This window comes from Bos indicus, chromosome X (assembly GCF_029378745.1).
Source record: "Bos indicus isolate NIAB-ARS_2022 breed Sahiwal x Tharparkar chromosome X, NIAB-ARS_B.indTharparkar_mat_pri_1.0, whole genome shotgun sequence".
Taxonomy (NCBI): Eukaryota; Metazoa; Chordata; class Mammalia; order Artiodactyla; family Bovidae; genus Bos; species Bos indicus.
The window spans coordinates 74,753,589-74,772,064 of NC_091789.1; the positions used below are offsets into that span (position 1 = coordinate 74,753,589).

Consider the following 18,476-nt stretch of genomic DNA (forward strand, 5'->3'; position numbering starts at 1 on the left):
TGACCACTGCTGACTTTTCCAAATTTGCTGGCATATTGAGTATAGCACCTTAACAACATCATCTCTTAGGATTTGAAATAGCTCAACTGGAATGCCATCACCTCCACTAGTTTTGTTCATAGGGGTGCTTCCTAAAGCACATTTCACTATACATTCCAGGATGTCTGGCTCTAGGTGAGTGTTCACACCATCGTTGTTATCTAGGTCCTGAAGATCTTTTTTGTGTAGTTCTTCTGTGTATCCTTGCCACCTCTTCTTAATATCTTCTGCTTCTGTTAAGTCCATGCCATTTTTGTCCCTTATTGTGACCATGTTTGAGTGAAATATTCCCTTGGTAGCTCTAATTTTTTTTGAAGCGATCTCTAGCCTCTCCCAGAAATTCTCTGTTTTCTTCTATTTCTTTGCATTGATCATTGAGGAAGGCTTTCTTATCTCTCCTTACTATTCTTTGGAACTCTGAATTCAAATCGATATCTTTCCTTTTCTCCTTTGCCTTTAGCTTCTCTTCTTTTCACAGCTATCTGTAGGGCCTCCTCAGACAACCATTTTGCCTTTTTGCATTTCTTTTTCTTGGGGATGATCTTGATCACTGCCTCCTGTAAAATGTCACGAATCTCTATCCATAGCTCATCAGGCACTCTGTCTATCAGACCTAATTTCTTAAATCTATTTGTTACTTCCAGTGTATAATCATAAGGGATTTGATTTAGGTCATACCTGCATGTGGTTTTAAGCATTTTGTACTTATGTTAATGACATATAGCATAAGTACAAAATACTCAAAATAAATTTAGAGATATATGTGCAATGCCTCTACACTGAAGGATACAAATCAATGTTAAGATAAATTAAAGAAAACATAAGTAAATAGAGCTATATACTATATTCAGAAGGTTCAATGCTATAAATGTAACAATTCTTCCCAAATCATTCAATGTAATCCCAATAAAATTTGCCCTGACTTTTTGTGATAACTGACTAGATAATTTAAAATTTTATATGGAAATAAGAACCAAGAATATACAAGACAATTTGAAAGATAAATAACCAATGTGAAGGATATGTATTATTAAATATCAATATTATATATTGACATATTTTACCATATATCAATTATTAAAAAGTGACAGCAATTAAGATGATGTATGCAGGTCAAGAAGCAACAATTAGAACCTGATATGGAACATGCACTGATTCAAAATTGGAAAAGGAGTACAATGAGGCTGTGTATTGTCACCCCTCTTATTTGAACTACATGCAGGGTATAATGTGTGAAATGCCTGGCTGGATGAAGCACAAGTTGGAATCAAGATTGCCAGGAGAAATATCAATAACCTCATGTATGCAGATGACACCACCCTTATGGCAGAAAGCAAAAATGAATTAAAGAGTGTCTTGATGAAGGTGAAAGAGGAGAGTTAAAATGCTGGCTTAAAAGTCAACGTTCAAAAAACGAAGATCATGTTATCTGGCCCCATCACTTCATGGCAAATATATGGGGAAACAATGGAAACAGTGAGAGATTTTATTTTCTTGGGCTCCAGAATCACTGTGAAGAGTGACTGTAGCCATGAAATTAAAAGATACTTGCTCTTGGAAGAAAAACTGTGATAAACTTAGACAGCATATTAAAAAGAAGAGACATTACTTTGCAGACAAAGGTCCATATAGTCAAAGCTATGGTTTTTCCAGTGGTCATGTATGGATGTGAGAGTTGGACCATAAAGAGAACTGAGCGCCAAAGAACTGATGCTTTTGAACTCTGGTGTTGGAGAAGACCAGGTTGAGAGTCCCTGGGCTGCAAGGAGATCAAACCAGTCAATCCTAAAGAAAACAAACCCTGATTATTCACGTCCAACTCTTTGTAAACCAATGGACTATACAGCCTATGGAATTCTCCAGGCCAGAATACTGGAGTGGGTCACCTTTCCCTGCTCCAGGGGATTTTCCCAACCCAGGGATTTGAACCCAGGTCTCCCTCATTGCAGGAGGATTCTTTGCCAGCTGAGCCACAAAGGAAGCCCCAAAATACTGAAGTGGGTAGTCTATCACTTCTCAGGGGATCTTCCCAACCCAGGAATTGAGCCAGGGTCTCTTGAATTGCAGGTGAATTCTTTAACAACTGAGCTATCAGGGAAGCAAGGACTTATGTTGAAGTTGAATCGCCAATACTTTTGGTACTTGAGGCAAAGAGCTAACTCATTAGAGAAGACCCTGATTCTGGGAAAAATAGAAGTCAGAAGAAGAAGGGGATGATAGAGGATGAGATGGTGGGATGGCATCACTGACTCAATGGACATGAGTTTGAGCAAGCTCTGGGAGATGGTGAAGGATAGGGAAGCTTGGCATGCTGCAGTCCATGGGATCACAGAGTCATACACCACTGAGCAACTGAGCAATAACAAGAAGTATCAGCCTGAAGACAAGTAGCCTACAATACAGACTAAGGAGTTAAAAAAAGAGAGACCTATATAGATATGGTCATATGAATTGTCTCAAAGTTGTTACACATTGAAGAAAAATTAGATTTTCAATAAACAGTACTAATCAACTGGATATCTTCTAGGGAAAAAAAAAAAAAAAAGTGATTCTTGACCTCATCTCACATTACACACTCAAATCAATCCTAGATGCAAAGTAGACCCAAAAGTAAAAGGTAAAAGAGTAAAGTTTCCAGGAGGTAACAAAGGAGACTATCTTAGTGATCGTGGAGTAAATGTTTCTTAAACATGACACAAAAATATATAACCATAATGGAATAGAACGACAGATTTGGCTTCTGTTATCCAGTTATCATTAACTCTAATACTCTTTCTTTTTACAGTAATGGAAATGTAAAAAAAAAAAAAAAAGTATAGAAAAGACATTTGTTCTTTCAATATCTTAAGAGAGATAGTATAGTCATGACAATAGTAATAACAATAATAATTAATATGCTTATTATCCTTTCTGTTTAAAATAGTTGCTGTTTAAAATATGCATTCAAAGATACTATATCATTTCATATAATTTTACAATTTTTTACTCATTTAAATTTTTCTGAAGTGAAAATTTTCCTTCAAAATTTTCTGTTCTTTTAATATAAATTTGTTTATTTTAACTGGAGGCTAATCACTTTACATTAAAAAAAAATCTCCATTCTTTTTCAGTTTATGTGTACCTTACTTCAAATCTACCTTTTATAAAGCTGACTTCCTTATTGTCCTATTGTTTTTGCTCCACTTGTTTTCATTCATTACTATTCTTGCAGTTGTATCCCCTGGTAACTGAATGAGTCAATCCTTCAAATTTGAACAAGAAAGTATTATGTGATTTTCATTAATTTATTCATTCAGCTAATTAATATTGAGCATTGTAAAAAGTTGATAAATGACTCCTCAAAGTATTCATATCCAAATCCCTGAAACCTGTGAATGTTGTTTTATATGGAAAAAAGGACTTTGCACATGTGACTAAATTAAAACCTTGTGAACAGGAAATTATTTGATTACCCTAGAAGATACTAGATATAGTCACCAGAGTTCTTATAAAGAGGGAAACAATGGGGTTAGAGAAGAATAAAGCAGTTTGATGATAGGCCTTGTTTCCATTGTGGCCCAAGAACTAGCCTCAACCCCCCTCAACTAGCGTCCAGGAGTCCCTGGAGAACATTGTTTTAGACAATCTCCCACAGATAAGACAGCCTTTGTGGAAGTCCAAATTTCCAGGAGAATGATTATAGGTTATAATGAGAGCAAAAAATATAAATTTGGGTGCTTGGAGAGGGTCAGAGCAATACTTGACTTTATAGACATCATCCCTCCCTTAAGGTAGCACAGTATACTGCTAAAAGAAATCTCCTTGGCCTATAATTTCTCCCATAAGAGACAGTAAGGTTGTGTGAGTGAGCATCCAGCTTCCTTGCAGTGTATGATGCTGTCAAAAAGGATCATTTCTCTGTCACCACATATAGAATACTGAGTCATGAGCAGCATGGATGGAAGCAAGAAGAAGCTGAGAGAGCAGCAGATATGACCCTCCTAGGGCATTAAAGGAAAATAAATCCTATAGCCCTGGGATTTCTTTGGAAGGAATGATGCTAAAGCTGAAACTCCAGTACTTTGGCCACCTCATGCGAAGAGTTGACTCATTGAAAAAGACTCTGATGCTGGGAGGGATTGGGGGCAGGAGGAGAAGGGGATGACAGAAGATGAGATGACTGGATGGTATCACTGACTCGATGGATGTGAGTCTGAGTGAACTCCGGGAGTTGGTAATGGACAGGGAGGCCTGGCGTGCTGCGATTCATGGGGTTGCAAAGAGTCGGACACGACTGAGCGACTGATCTGATCTGATCTGATAGTGTTGCAAACTACATCATGAAGCCTACCCACGAGCTGCTGGAGATGACTTGCTCAGGAATATCCACAACTGGCCCTCAGGCATCCCCAGAATATCATGTGCTTTATCCATACATACTCCCACCCTGTGGCTGGTTCCTTGTATATATTTTTAATAATGGTGAGTGTGAGCTTTGAAAGAGAGTTAGTGAGCATGCACAGAAAGCTGGCATGAATCTGTGGGCCAAAAAGAAACCACAAACATGAGCTTTGGTTCTGCCACTAGGAAAGTAAAATGGAGACTTTCAGCAGTGGCCCTGGTACACTGTAAGATCGAAAGATGGTTACAAGCTTAAGAATTCTGCTGCAAAAGGGATCAAGAAACAGCCATAGAGGGTCTGAGGAAACCCCAGAACCCCTAGCAGGTCTGATGGAAGGTATTTATCTCCCAAAGAATAGAGGAGGTTACTGCTTCTTCAAATGTGAAGCCAGTAATGTAAGACTTCAAGAAACGTGAAAAATCAAAGAAACATGATACCACAAAAGTATCATAATTATCTTCCAGCAACCAATCACAAAGACATAGTGATTTATGATTTATCTAATAAAGAATTCAAAACAGCTGTTTTAGAGTTCAATAAGCTACAAGAAAGCACAGAAAGACAATTCACTGAAATTAGGGAAACAATACACTAACAAATTTAACAGTTTAATAAAGTGGTGGAAATCATTAAAAAAAATTCTCAAGCTGAAGAATATAGTGAATTAAATAAAAATGCAATACACAGCAGAGCACAAAGCTGAATAGATCAAACAGAAGAAAAAGCCTAAGAATGGAAAAACAGGACTTTTGAAATTATTCATTCAGAATAGAACAAAGAACACAAATGAAAAAGACTGAAGAAATCCTATGTGATCTACAGGATACCATTAAGAGAAACAATTCATGAATTATTGAAGAAATCTTACAATTCAGGAGAGAATGAGATGGTATATTCAAAGGGCTGAAGGAGAAAAAAGGAATATTACTCAGCTATAAAAAACAACACATTTGAGTCAGTTCTAATGAGGTGGATGAACCTGGAGCCTATTATACAGAGTAAGTGAGAAGAGAAACATCAATACAGTATATTAATGCATATATATGGAATTTAGAAAGACAGTAATAACAACCCTGTGTGCAAAACAGAAAAAGAGACACAGGCATAAAGAACAGACTTGGACTATGTCAGAGAAGGAAGGGGTGGAATGATTTGAGAGAATATTATTGAAACATGTATATTACCATATGTAAAATAGATGACCAGTGCAAGTTTGATGCATGAAGCAGGGCACTCAAAGCAGATGCACTGGGACAACCCAGAGGGATGGGATGCGGAAGGAAGTTCAAGATGGGGGGACACATGTACACCCATGGCTGATTCACGTCATTGTATGGCAAAAACCACACCACAATATTATAAAGTAATTAACTTCCAGTTGAAAAAAAAAAAAAAAAACAAACACCCTGCCAACAAAGAACATTTTATCTAACAAAAGTTTTCCTTCCTAAATAAATGAGAAAAAAAGAACTCAGACCAAAAAAAAAAAAAAAATTACAGAGTTCATTACCATTAGATGTTTCTTACAAGAAATGAAAGTTCTTCAATGTGAAATTAAAGGATAATAACTGATAACATGAAAAGACATGAATATATTCAACACACTTGGAAAAGGAGTATATAGTCAAATTCAGAATACTTTAATACTATAATATGATTATATGTTAACTTAATTGAAGTTAAGTATTTATCAGTGAAAAATAAACTATAACATTAAGAGTTTTTTTAAACTGATGGAACTGCAAGGCAAAAACTTTTAGTAGATACACAAAAGATAAAGGAAAAGGGGAATAAAAACAACTTACTATGATATTAATCAATTTAAAAAGGAAGGCAGCAAGAGATGAAGGAAGAAAGAAACAAGAGAACTATAAAACAATAAGAAAGAATAACATGACATTAGTAAGTTTTTATTTATTAGTAATTACTCTAAAAGTAAATGGATTAAATTCTCCAAATAAAATACATAGAGTAGCTGAATGAATGTAAAAACAAGACATAACTATATGATACTCACAAGAGAGTCACTTCAGTTTTAAGATCACATATAGATTCAAAATGAAGTGATGGAAAAATATATTCCATACAAGTGGAAATCAAAAGAGAGCTTTCATCAGAAAAAATAGACATTAGGTCAAAAACCATAATCAGAGAAAAAGAAGGTCCTTTTATGATTATAAAGAGATCAATTCATAAGAAGATATAACAATGATAAATATATATTCAGCAAAGATTAGAATACCTAAATATATTAAGTAGATACTAACAGGTCTTTAGGCAAAAATATGCACTAATACAATAATAGTGTGGGACTTCAATACCAACTTGCAACAATAGATAGATTCTACAGATATAAAAATCAATAAGGAACAATTAAATTTGGAATATATTTTATACCAAAAGGGCCTAACAGTCCATCCAATAACATCAGAATACATATGCCTCTGAAGAGCACACAGAACAGTCTCCACAAAAGATCATATGTCAAAGAACATGTTTTAGAAAGTTTAAGAAGATTGAAATAATATCAGACATCTTTTCCAATCACCATGATATTACAAATATTATACAGTATGATTACAAATCTGTAAATGTGACTCTATATTAATAGAATGAAAACTGAAAATCACATAATAATTTCAATAGGCACAGAAAAAGCATTGACAAAATATAACATTCTTCCATATAGAAAAAATACTCTCAACAAATTGGCTATAGAAGAAATGTACCTTAATGTAATAAAGGCCATCAATGACAAACTCTCATTTTACATTACACTAAATGTTTAAATGTTGAAAGCTTTTCCTCTGTGATCAGGAACAAGTACAACCACTCTTGCCACTCTTAGTCAACATAGTAGAGGAAACGTTAGCCAGAGCAATTAGGCAAGAAAATAAATATACAGCATCCAAATTAGGAATAAGTCAAATTATTTTTGTTTGCAAATATGTGGTCTTGAATATAGAAAGTCTTGAAGATTCTACCAAAAACTATTAGAACTAATCAGCAAGTTCAGTACATTTGCAGGATACAAAACATATAGAAATCAGTTGCACTTTAATACACTAAAACCAAAATATCTGAAAACTAAAGAAAACTATCTGATTTACAAAAGTTTAAAGTAACACAATCCTTATAAATATATTTAGCCAAAGAAGTTAAATAGCTACACACTAAAAGCTATAAGATTTTGATGAAAGAAAATATATAAGATACAAATAAATGGAAAGGCATTTCAAGTTCATGAATCAGAAGAATAATGTTGTTAAAATGTCCAGACTACCAACCAAAAGCCATTTATAGTTTAAATGCAATCCTTATGAAAATGTCAATGGCGTTTTTCACAAAAATTGAAAACACAAATCTAAAATTTGTACAAAACCACAAAAGACTATGAATATCCAAAGCATTCTTGAGAAGGAACAAATGTTGAAGACTCACAGTTCCTGATTGTAAACTACTCTTAAAAACTAGAATGTACTTGCATAAAAAAATTATACAGACTATTATAACAGAATCGACAACCCAGAAATACCAAGATAAAAAAATGGGGAAAAGATAGCTCTTCAATAAATGTTTATTTGAAAACTGGATATCCACATGGAAAAGAATAAAAGTGGACTCCTATATTACACAACTCAAAAAATAAGTTTGAAATGTATTAATGACTTCAACATAGAAGCTGAAACTGTTCAGCTCCTAGAAGAAAACAGGAAAAAAGCTTTTTGATATTCTCTTGTCACTGATTTTTTTTTTTTTTTTTGATATGACAGCAAGAAAGTACAGGCTAACAAAAAGAGAAATGAATAAGCTGAAAAGCTTTTTTACAGCAAAAGAAACAATACCAAAAAACAACAACAACAGCCTATGGAATGAGACAACATGTTTTCAAATTGTCTATCTGATAAAGGGTTAATATTCAAAATATATGAGACACTGATACAGCTCATCAGCAGAAATAATCCAAACAACCCTGTTTTTTTTTTTAAAGTGAGCAAAGAAACTGGAGATACTTTGCCAGAGTATTTATAAAAATGGCCAACAAGTATATGAAAAGATGCCCAACATAATAATCAGGGTAACTAATATCAAAACTAGAGTGTGATATCATCTCATATATGTTAGAATGGCTCTTATCAAAAATAGTAGAGACAAGTATTGGTGAAGCTGTGGATAAAAGGAAATTTGGGCACTTTGGTACAGATGTCAATTGGTATAGCCACTGTGGGCAACAAGAGGGAGGTTCTTCAAAAATTAAAAACAAAACTACCATATTTTTATAGCAACTCTACTACTGGACATATATCTAAAGGAAAAGAAATCACACTTGAAGAGATATGAGACTTATCTATCATCTATCAATCATTTATCTAATTTAGCCATGATAAAGAAGGGAGTTCTGGCATTTATGACAACATGGAAGGACCTTGAGGGCATTATGATAAGTGAAGTAAGTTAGTGAAAGACATATACAGTACAATCTCACTTATAAATGGATTCTAAAGAAGCCATACTTAAAGAACAAACTGAGAGGTGGGGGGAAATTCAGAGGTATCATTCAAAGTGTACAAACGTTCAGTTAAAATATGGATAATTTCTGATATTTATTGTGTTGACTATAGTTAACAACACTATATTATATACTTGAAATTTGGTATGAGAGTAGACCATAAATGTTCTCACCACAAAAAGAAATAGTATTTTTGTGATGTAATGGAAGTGTTAAGTAATCCTACTGTGGTAATTATTTTGCAATATGCATGCATAAAAAATCATCACATTGTACACCTTAAACTTAAACAATATTACATGTTAACTGTATCAGCAAAATTCTGTAATAAAAGGAAAGACAATGAGAATAGAGAAGAACAGAATAGGAGCTATACTTTTGGTGGAGAAAATCCAGCACCCAGTGTTGTGAGTTGATTTGTGTCCCTTATAAAGATAAACACAAGTCTTACCAGTTGGTACTTGTGAATTTGACCTTATTTGGGAATAGTGTCTTTTACAGATGTAATCAAGTTAAGATGAGATAATTCTGGATTAAAGTGGGGCCGACTACAATGACTGGTGTCATTATGAAAAGGGGAAACTTGGCACACACACAGGGAGAGTGAATTTTGTGATGTTGGAGGCAGAGATTGAAGTGATGCATCTATAAACCAAAGAATACCAATGATTGCCAGCAACTGCTGTAACCTAGGGTAGAGGCATAGGCCTCCCTCAGAGCCTCAAGGAGCCAAATCTGCTGACACCTTAACTTTGGACTTAAAGCTTCCTGAAGTATGAGACAATTAAGCCACTCAATTTATGGTAATTTGTTTTGACTGCCTTAAGAAATTGTCACACTTCAAATTATACTCAGGCATGAGCAGGAAAAGGGCATTTGCTATAATAAAAGAGAAGGCAGAAAATAGGGTTGTAATATGCCTGTAGATTAGTATATATTCAGTAGTGATGATGATGAAATTTTCCCCTAGCTGAGAGTAGGATAGAGTGTAGCTATTATAGATTTGAGAAGAGAGGAAAAAGTGAGGAACACTCATCTTCAAGAATAGGAGAGCTATAAATAGATGATAGAAGTTTAATATTATTGCCAGGTACCATTAACAGTACACTTGCAGTTTGTCATCATAAATATGAATTGAAGCCAATCATCATGGTTACATGTCTTTCCTTAGTCATGTTCAGTTGCAAAAGTGCCACCAACCACTGTGGAGTAATAGGAGAATCGGATTTAACTAAAATTAGGGTTTTTGTTAGCAGAAATGTCAAAAGGAGAGTGGGGAGATGGAATTGAGGCTTTATGAAGGGAAACACTTGTGCTGATTCACCATGAGAGTGTAAGAATCTAAGATAGGTAAGAATTTATAATGGGTAAGAATATTAGTAAAGCCATGGAGAAGGGATTGATGAGTTCAATGATTGTAAATCAATGGTAAGTTTTGGAGGGGTGGAAACATTGTTGGAGTGGGGTTATTAAAGTTACCTGAGGCAGTGGTTGAAGAGTGAAATGCTATAAAGTGAGGTTTTGGAGGGCTATGTATGGAAGTGAGCCATTGAAATTAGATGAAAGGCAAGATAGTTGGACATTAAAGATGGCGGAGAAGAAGGATGTGCACTCACCTTTTCCTGTGAGAACTCCAAAATTGAAATTAGCTGCTGAACAACCATCGACAGGAAAAAGTTGGATCCAACCAAAATATGATACCCCACATCCAAGGGCAAAGAAGAAGTCCCAACAAGATGGCAGGAGGGGCAAAATTTCATTTAGAATCAAACCTTATACAGGCCAGAGATGCTTGAAGGGTGCAAACAAAGTCTTGTGTTCACAGGACCTAGGGACCGCACAGGAGACTGAGCCATACCTGCCTTTGAGTGTTTGAGTGTTTCCTGCAGAGGCACAGGTCAGTAAGTGGCCTGCCTCAGGGACAGGATCTCTGACTGCAGAAGGCCTGGGAGGCACGATATGTGGCATCAGACCTTTTGGAGGAGATTGACATTAGCCCCATCATAAAGCCACAGAGCAGAGGACTAACAAACTGGAGAAAAGTAATACCAAAGAAGTTCTTGTAGTGTTACAAAAGTTCTATGGCCCACAACAGATTTCCCAACCTGGGGATCTGGCAAAGGGACTGTGAACCCCCAGGGAATTTGAACGCCAGTGGGATTTGACTACAGAACACCCACAGGACTGGGGAATCAAACTTTTGGATGGCATAAACAAAATCTTGTGCACACCAGGACCCAGGAGAAAGGAGCAGTGACCCCGCAATAGACGGAGCCAGAGTTGCCTGTGAGTGTCCAGGAGTCTCTGGTGAAGGCATGGCTCAACAGTGGCATGCTGCAGGGTAAGGGGCACTGACTTCAACAGTCCTGGGATCCACATGGTGCTGGCATAAGTCTTTTGAAAGAGGTCACCATTACTGCCATTACTCTTACCATAGTTTTGCCTCAGGCCAAAGTACAGGGAGGGGACACAGCACCACATCAGCAGAAAATTGGATTACAATTCTACTAAGCAAGGCCCCACCTATCAGAGCAAAACCCAGTTTGCCCACAGCCAGTACCAAGCAGGGCTTCCCTGGTGGCTCAGACAGTAAAGCATCTGCCTGCAATGCAAGGGACCTGGGTTCAATTTCTGGGTCAGGCAGATCCCCTGGAGAAGGAAATGGCAATCCACTCCAGAACTCTTGTCTGGAAAATCCCATGGATGGAGGAGCCTGATAGGCTACAGTCCATGTGGTTGCAGAGTCAGACACGACTGAGCGACTTCACTTTCACTTTCAGTACCTAGCATCAGGAAGCTTCCACAAGCTTCTTATCCTTATCCATCATAAGGCAAACAGAATGAATAGGACAATTACAGAAAACTAAACAAACTGATCACATACATCACAGCCTTATGTGACACAGTGAAACTATGAGCCATGGCGTGTAGGGATACCCAAGACAGATGAGTCATGATGGAGATTCTGATAAAAATGGTTCACTGAAGAAAGGAATGGCAAGCCACTTCAACATTCTTGCCTTGAGAACCCCATGGACAGTATGGAAAAGCAAAGGGATACGAAACTGAAAGATGAACTCCTCAGATCAGTATGTGCCCAATATGCTACTGGAGAAGAGTGGAGAAATATCTCCAGAAGGAATGAATAAGTTGAGCCAAAGTGGAAACAATGCCGAGTTCTGGATGTGTCTGGTAGTTAAAGTAAAGTCCAATGCTGTAAGAACAATAATGCATAGAAACCTGGAATGTTAAGTCCATGAGTCAAAGTAAATTGGAAGTGGTCAAACAGGAGATGGCAAAAGTGAACATTGACATTTTAGGAATCAGTGAACTAAAGTGGGCTGGGATGCATGAATTTAATTCAGATGACCTTTACATCTACTACTGTGGGCAAGAATCCCTTAGAAGAAATGGAGTAGACCTCATAGTTAATAAGAGAGTAAAAATTGTAATCAGTTCAGTTTAGTTCACTCAGTTGTGTCCGACTCTTTGTGACCCCATGAATTTCAGCACGCTAGGCCTCCCTGTCCAATACCAACTCCTGGTGTTCACTCAAACTCACGTCCATCGAGTCGGTGATGCCATCCAGCCACCTCATCCTTTGTCGTCCCCTTTTCCTCCTGTCCCCAACCCCTCCCAGCATCAGAGTCTTTTCCAATGAGTCAACTCTTCTCATGAGGTGGCCAAAGTACTGGAGTTTCAGCTTTAACATCATTCCTTCCAAAGAACACCCAGGACTGATCTCCTTTAGAATGGACTTGGGTGCAATCTCAAAAATGACAGAATGATCTCTGTTTCTAAGACAAACCATTCAATATCATAGTAATCCAAATCTGTGCCCTGACCACTAATGCCAAAGAAGCTCAAGTTGAATGGTTCTATGAAGACCTACAAGACCTTCTAGAACTAATACCAAAAAAAGAGATGTCGTTTTCATCATAGCTGACTGGAATGCAAAAGTAGGAAGTCAAGAGATACCTGGAGTAATGAGCAAGCTTGGCCTTGGAGTACAAAATGAAGCAGGGCAAAGGCTAACAGAGTTTTGCCAAGAGAACACACTGATCATAGCAAACATCCTCTTCCAATAACACAACAGACGACTCTACACATGAACATCAACAGATGGTCAATACCAAAATCAGACTGATTGTTCTTTGCAGCTTAAGATGGAGAAGTTTTATACAGTCTGAAAGAAAATTGGGAGCTGACTGTGGCTCAGATCATGAACTCCTTAGTGTCAAATTTAGACTTCATTTGAAGAAAGTAGGCAAAAACAATAGGTCATTCAGGTATGACCTAAAACAAGTCCCGTACGATTAAACAATGGAAGTGACATATAGATTCAAGAGATTAGATCTGATAGACAGAGAGCTTGAAAAACTACAGATGAAAGTTTGTGACATTGTACAGGAGGCAGTGATCAAAACCATCACCAAGAAAGAAATGCAAAAAGGCAAAATGGTTGCCTTAGGGTGCCCTTACAAATAGCTGAGAAAAGAAAAGAAGCAAAAGGCAAAGTAGAAAAGGACACATATACATGGGGGGTTGTAAAAAGCCTTTTTAAGTGAACAATGGAAAGAAATAGAGGAAAACAAGAGTGGAAAGACTAGAGATGTCTTCAAGAAAACTAGAGATAATAAGGAAACATTTAATACAAAGATAGGAACAATAAAGGACAGAAACTGTATGGACCTAACAGAAGGAGAAGATATCAAGAAGAGGCAGCAAGAATAGACAGAAGAACTATACAAAAAAAGATCTTCATGACCTAGATGGCCATGATGGTGTGATCACTCACTTAGAGCCAGATATCCTGGAGTCCACAGTCAAGTGGGCCTTAAGAAGCATCACTACGAACAAAGCTAGTGGAGTTGGTGAAATGCCAGCTGATCTATTTGAAATCCTCAAAGACAATGCTGTGAAAGTTCTGCACTCAATATGCCAGCAAATATGGAAAACTCCGCAGTGGCCACAAGACTGGAAAAGGTCAGTTTTTACTCCAGTCCCAAACAAAGGCAATGACAAAGAATGTTCAAGCTACCCCACAATCACTCTTTCACACACTAGCAAAGTAATGCCCAAAATTCACCAAGCTAGGCTCCAACAGTATGTAAGCCAAGAACTTCCAGATGTTTAAGTTGGATTTAGAAAAGGCAGAGGAACCAGAGATCAAATTGCCAACATCTGTTGGATCATAGAAAAAGCAAGAGAGTTCCAGAAAGACATCTATTTCTGATTCATTGACTATGCTAAAGCCTGTGGCTGTGTGAATCACAACAAACTGTGGAAAATTCCTAAGCAGATAGGAATACCAGACCACCTTACCTGCCTCCTGAGAAACCTGTATGCAGGTCAAGAGGCAACAGAACAGGAAATGAAACCATGGACTAGTTCCAAATTGGGAAAGGAGCACGTCAAAACTGTATATTGTCACCCTGTTCATTTAATTTATATGCAAAGTACATCAAGTGAAATGTCAGGTTAAATGAAGCACAAGCTGGAATCAAGATTGCTGGGAGAAATTTCAGTAACCTCAGATATGCAGATGTCGCCACCCTTATGGCAGAAAGTGAAGAGGAACTAAAGGGTCTCCTAATGAAAGTGAAAATGGAGAGTGCAAAAGCTGGCTTAAAACTCAACATTCAAAAAAATGAAGATAATGGCATCCAGTTTCATCACTTCATGACAAATAAATGGAGAAGCAATGGAAACAGTGCCGGACTTTATTTTCTTGGGCTCCAAAATAACTGCAGATGGTGACTGTAGCCATGAAATTAAAAGACACTTGCTCCTTGGAGAAAAAAATCATTGAAACCCTAGACAGCAAATTAAAAAGCAGGGGCATTACTTTGTGGACAAAAATCCATCTAGTCAAAGCTATGGTGTTTCCAGTAGTAATGTACATATGTGAGAGTTGGACCATAAAGAAGGCTGAGCATGGAAGAATTTATGCCTATGAACTGTGGTGTTGTAGAAGACTCTTGAGAGTCCCTTAGACTGCAAGGACATCAAATCACTTAATTCTAAAGGAAATCAATCCTGAATATTCATTGGAAGGACTGATACTGAAGCCAAAACACTAATACTTTGGCCACCTTATTTGAAGAACTGACTCATTGGAAAAGACCCTGATGCTGGGAAAGACTGAAGGCAGAAGTAGAAGGGGACAACAGAGGTAGAAATCATTGTATGACATCACCGACTCAATGGACATGAGTTTGAGCAAGCTCTGGGATATGTTGAAGGAAAGGGAAGCCTGGTGTGCTGCAGTCCATGGTGTAACAAACAGTTGGTGATGACTGAGAGGCTGAACAACAACAGAAAAATCACAAGGAATTGACAAGAGTACAGTTGATAGTACTGTACAGCATGGTAGTAGGCCGCATAAGAAAATCATGGCAAAATGAAGTGGAGCAACAATGGAATCAGCAAATGGATATAGTAGAGAAAGCTATCAGGTGACATAATCTGATGGCACGAGATTCCAAGCAAGCTCTTTTTAAGGAATAGAGAAGAGAAAAGATTTGGAAATGCCATTGAGGAAACAAATCTACAGTACCTCTGAGTTCTGTTTTATGAAGGGATATGGGAGAAAATATTTCTCACTAGAGAAGGATTTACTTATAACACTGTGTTTAAAAGAGATAATAATGTCCAGTAGTGACATAATCTGAGCCCTTTGTGATGTAAGAGGCAAGAATAGACATAGGCAACATCAAACTAGAAATACATTTTAAAAGCACTAGGGAACTAAATCATTAATTTCTAGATAAAATAATTCTTTCCTTTGTTTTTTTTTCAAACTATGTTGCATTTTCTGATTCTAAAAATAATACATACTTTTTGGAAAAAAAAATCCAAACATTATAGAAATATATCATTTTAAAAGGGAATAGATCTCTATAATTCTTTAGAATTTTAATTTCTGAGACAAAGGTTTTCTAAACTTTATTTTCATTGTTGAAGTTGTGCAGTTTTTCATATTTTTACTGATCTTTGACTTTTTTTCTGCAAATTACCTCTTCCATCTTAACTATAGCTTTCTTACTGATTTTTACATGCTTTTAAAAATAGGTTGTGTCATAAGAATTTTCCATTTTTGTGAGTTAAAATGGCTGAATATTGATAGTTTTATATGGTTCAACTTAATATATATGGATATTAGCTGTAGCTCTAAGTCAATATCACTTACATCATCATAATTTTTTGTATTACTGTCAGTAATACTCTTTTAAAAGAGATTGGCTTTTAAAATAGAGACTAACACTGAATGATGTAGCCACTAAATCCTGAAGAAATACTTTTGTTTAATTCCTATGAATAAAATTTTATCATCCACTTAATGATACCTTGAAAAATCAACTAACTATAATGTCTTAATTGGCAATAATATAAAGTCTTCCTTTTTATCAGAAAAACAGGATGGCCTAATGTTCTTTACATAGAAAATTAAGTATACCAGAGTACCTGGTATAGACATAAGACATAATAAAGTAAGACATAATAAAGTCTTACTATGTTTTATTATGCTTTTCATTTTGAAGTGCCTTCACACACAGTAATTACTTCCCTTCTCCCTAATATAAGATGTGGTTATAAGTACACGTATACACACATTCAGAGTGATTAAAATATTCAAGGCCATGCAGCTATTTTGTGAAAGAGCCTGAACTAGTTAAATTTCAAAGTAAAACACTTAAGATGTTATGGAAATTTTGTGCCTCTGTTTAAAATACAACTTTCATTCATGGCCAGGTAGCTCAGTTGGGTAGAGCATGATGCTAGTAAAATACAAATTTTAATCTATAAGTAGCTACTATTAGAGGAACATTATATTAAAATATAAATATGAAGCTAAATTGAGCATACTAACCGTTAAAAACACTAAAAATTATTGAAAAGAGGACTTACAATCTTGGAAGAGACATTTCCCCTGCCTATAGGTTGCCAGGACTTTAACACTGTAAGTTCAAACTGGTAACGCTGAGTGATGACATCATAAAGAGACTGTAAACAGCAGGAACTTAAAGGGATAAGACACAGTAATTACATTTTGCAGTGCATAAGTGCTTCTGAAATCTATTCAATAACTTTAGATGTGTTCACACACAATATTTCACAGTTTGAACTGAGAGAATCAGGTTTTCATTGATTGAATCTATTTTTATTATTTTTTTAAATTAGAGTAAAATTGCTTTACAATGCTGTGTTGATTTCTGCCCTACAACAACACAAATCAGCCATAATTATACATATATCACCCCCGTCTTGAACCTCCCAACCTTCTCCCTATCCCTCCTCTCTAGGTCATCACGGAGCTCCAGTCTGGGCTCTATGTGTTACACAGCAACTTCTTACCAGTTATCTATTTTACATATGGTAGTGTATATATGTCAATGTTACTTTCTCCATTCATTCCACTCTCTCCTTGCCTGACTGTATCCACAGATGCAGTCTCTAAATCTATGTCTCCATTCCTTCCCTGCAAATAAATTCATCAATAACATTTTCTGAGATTTCATATATATGTGTTAATATACAATATTTGTTTTTCTCTTTCTGACTTACTTCGCTCTGTATAACAGGCTCTAGGTTCATCCACCTCACTGGAACTGACTCAAATTCATTATTTTTTATGGTTTAATAATACTCCATTGTATATATGTACCACTTCTGCTTTATCCATTCATCTGTAGATGGATATCTAGGTTGTTTTCATGTCCTGGCTACTGTAAATGGTGATGCAATGAATATTGGGGTACTTGTGTCTTTTAGAGTTGTGGCTTTCTCAGGGTATAGTCCCTGTAAGTGGGACTGCTGGGTTATATGGCAGATTTATTCTTTGACCCATCTCATAGAGTAACGGAAATGAAAATAAAACAAACAAATGGAATCTAATTAAACTGAAAGGTTTTTGAAAGGCAAAGGAAATTATAAACAAGATTAAAAGACAATCCTCAGAATAGGAGAAAATAATTGCAAATGGAACAACTGACAAGTGATTAATCTCCATAATATATAAGCAGCTCAAAATCAGAAAGAAAAAAACCCAGCTCAATCAAAAAATGGGCAAAAGATCTGGGAAGAAATTTCTGCAAAGAAGACAGATGACCAATAAACACATGAAAAGATGCTAAATCTCATTAATTATTAGAGAAATGCAAATCAAAATTACAGTGAGGTATCACCTCACACCAGTCAGAATGAAAGTGAAATGAAAGTGAAGTTGCTCAGTCGTGTCCGACTCTTTGTGACTCCATGGACCGTAGCCTACCAGGCTCTTCAGTCCATGGGATTTTCCAGGCAAGAATACTGGAGTGGATTGCCATTTCCTTCTCCAGGGGATCTTCCTGACCCAGGGATTGAACCCAGGTCTCCAGCATTGTAGGCAGACGCTTTACCGTCTGAGCTACCAGGGAAGTCCACCAGTCAGAATGGCCATCATCAAAAAAATCTACAAACAATAAATGCTGGAGAGGATATGCAGAAAAGGGAACCTTCCTACATATTTGGTGAGAATGTAAACTGATAGAGCCATTATGGAGT

At 36.5% G+C, this 18,476-nt stretch overlaps 1 protein-coding gene across 2 annotated transcripts in view; it reads right to left on the minus strand.

The window, feature by feature from the left end:
* CYLC1 (cylicin 1) overlaps positions 1-16,905 on the minus strand; it is a 44,105-nt gene extending 27,200 nt beyond the window's left edge. For both annotated transcript variants that reach the window (XM_070785406.1, XM_070785405.1), the window contains exon 1: positions 16,842-16,905. Coding sequence is in view for 1 of the 2 variants with exons in the window: in XM_070785405.1 (XP_070641506.1) it covers positions 16,842-16,858 (17 nt within the window). In the remaining variant the exon portion in view is untranslated. The remainder of the gene's footprint in view (positions 1-16,841) is intronic.
* Between the last annotated feature and the right edge of the window lie 1,571 nt (positions 16,906-18,476).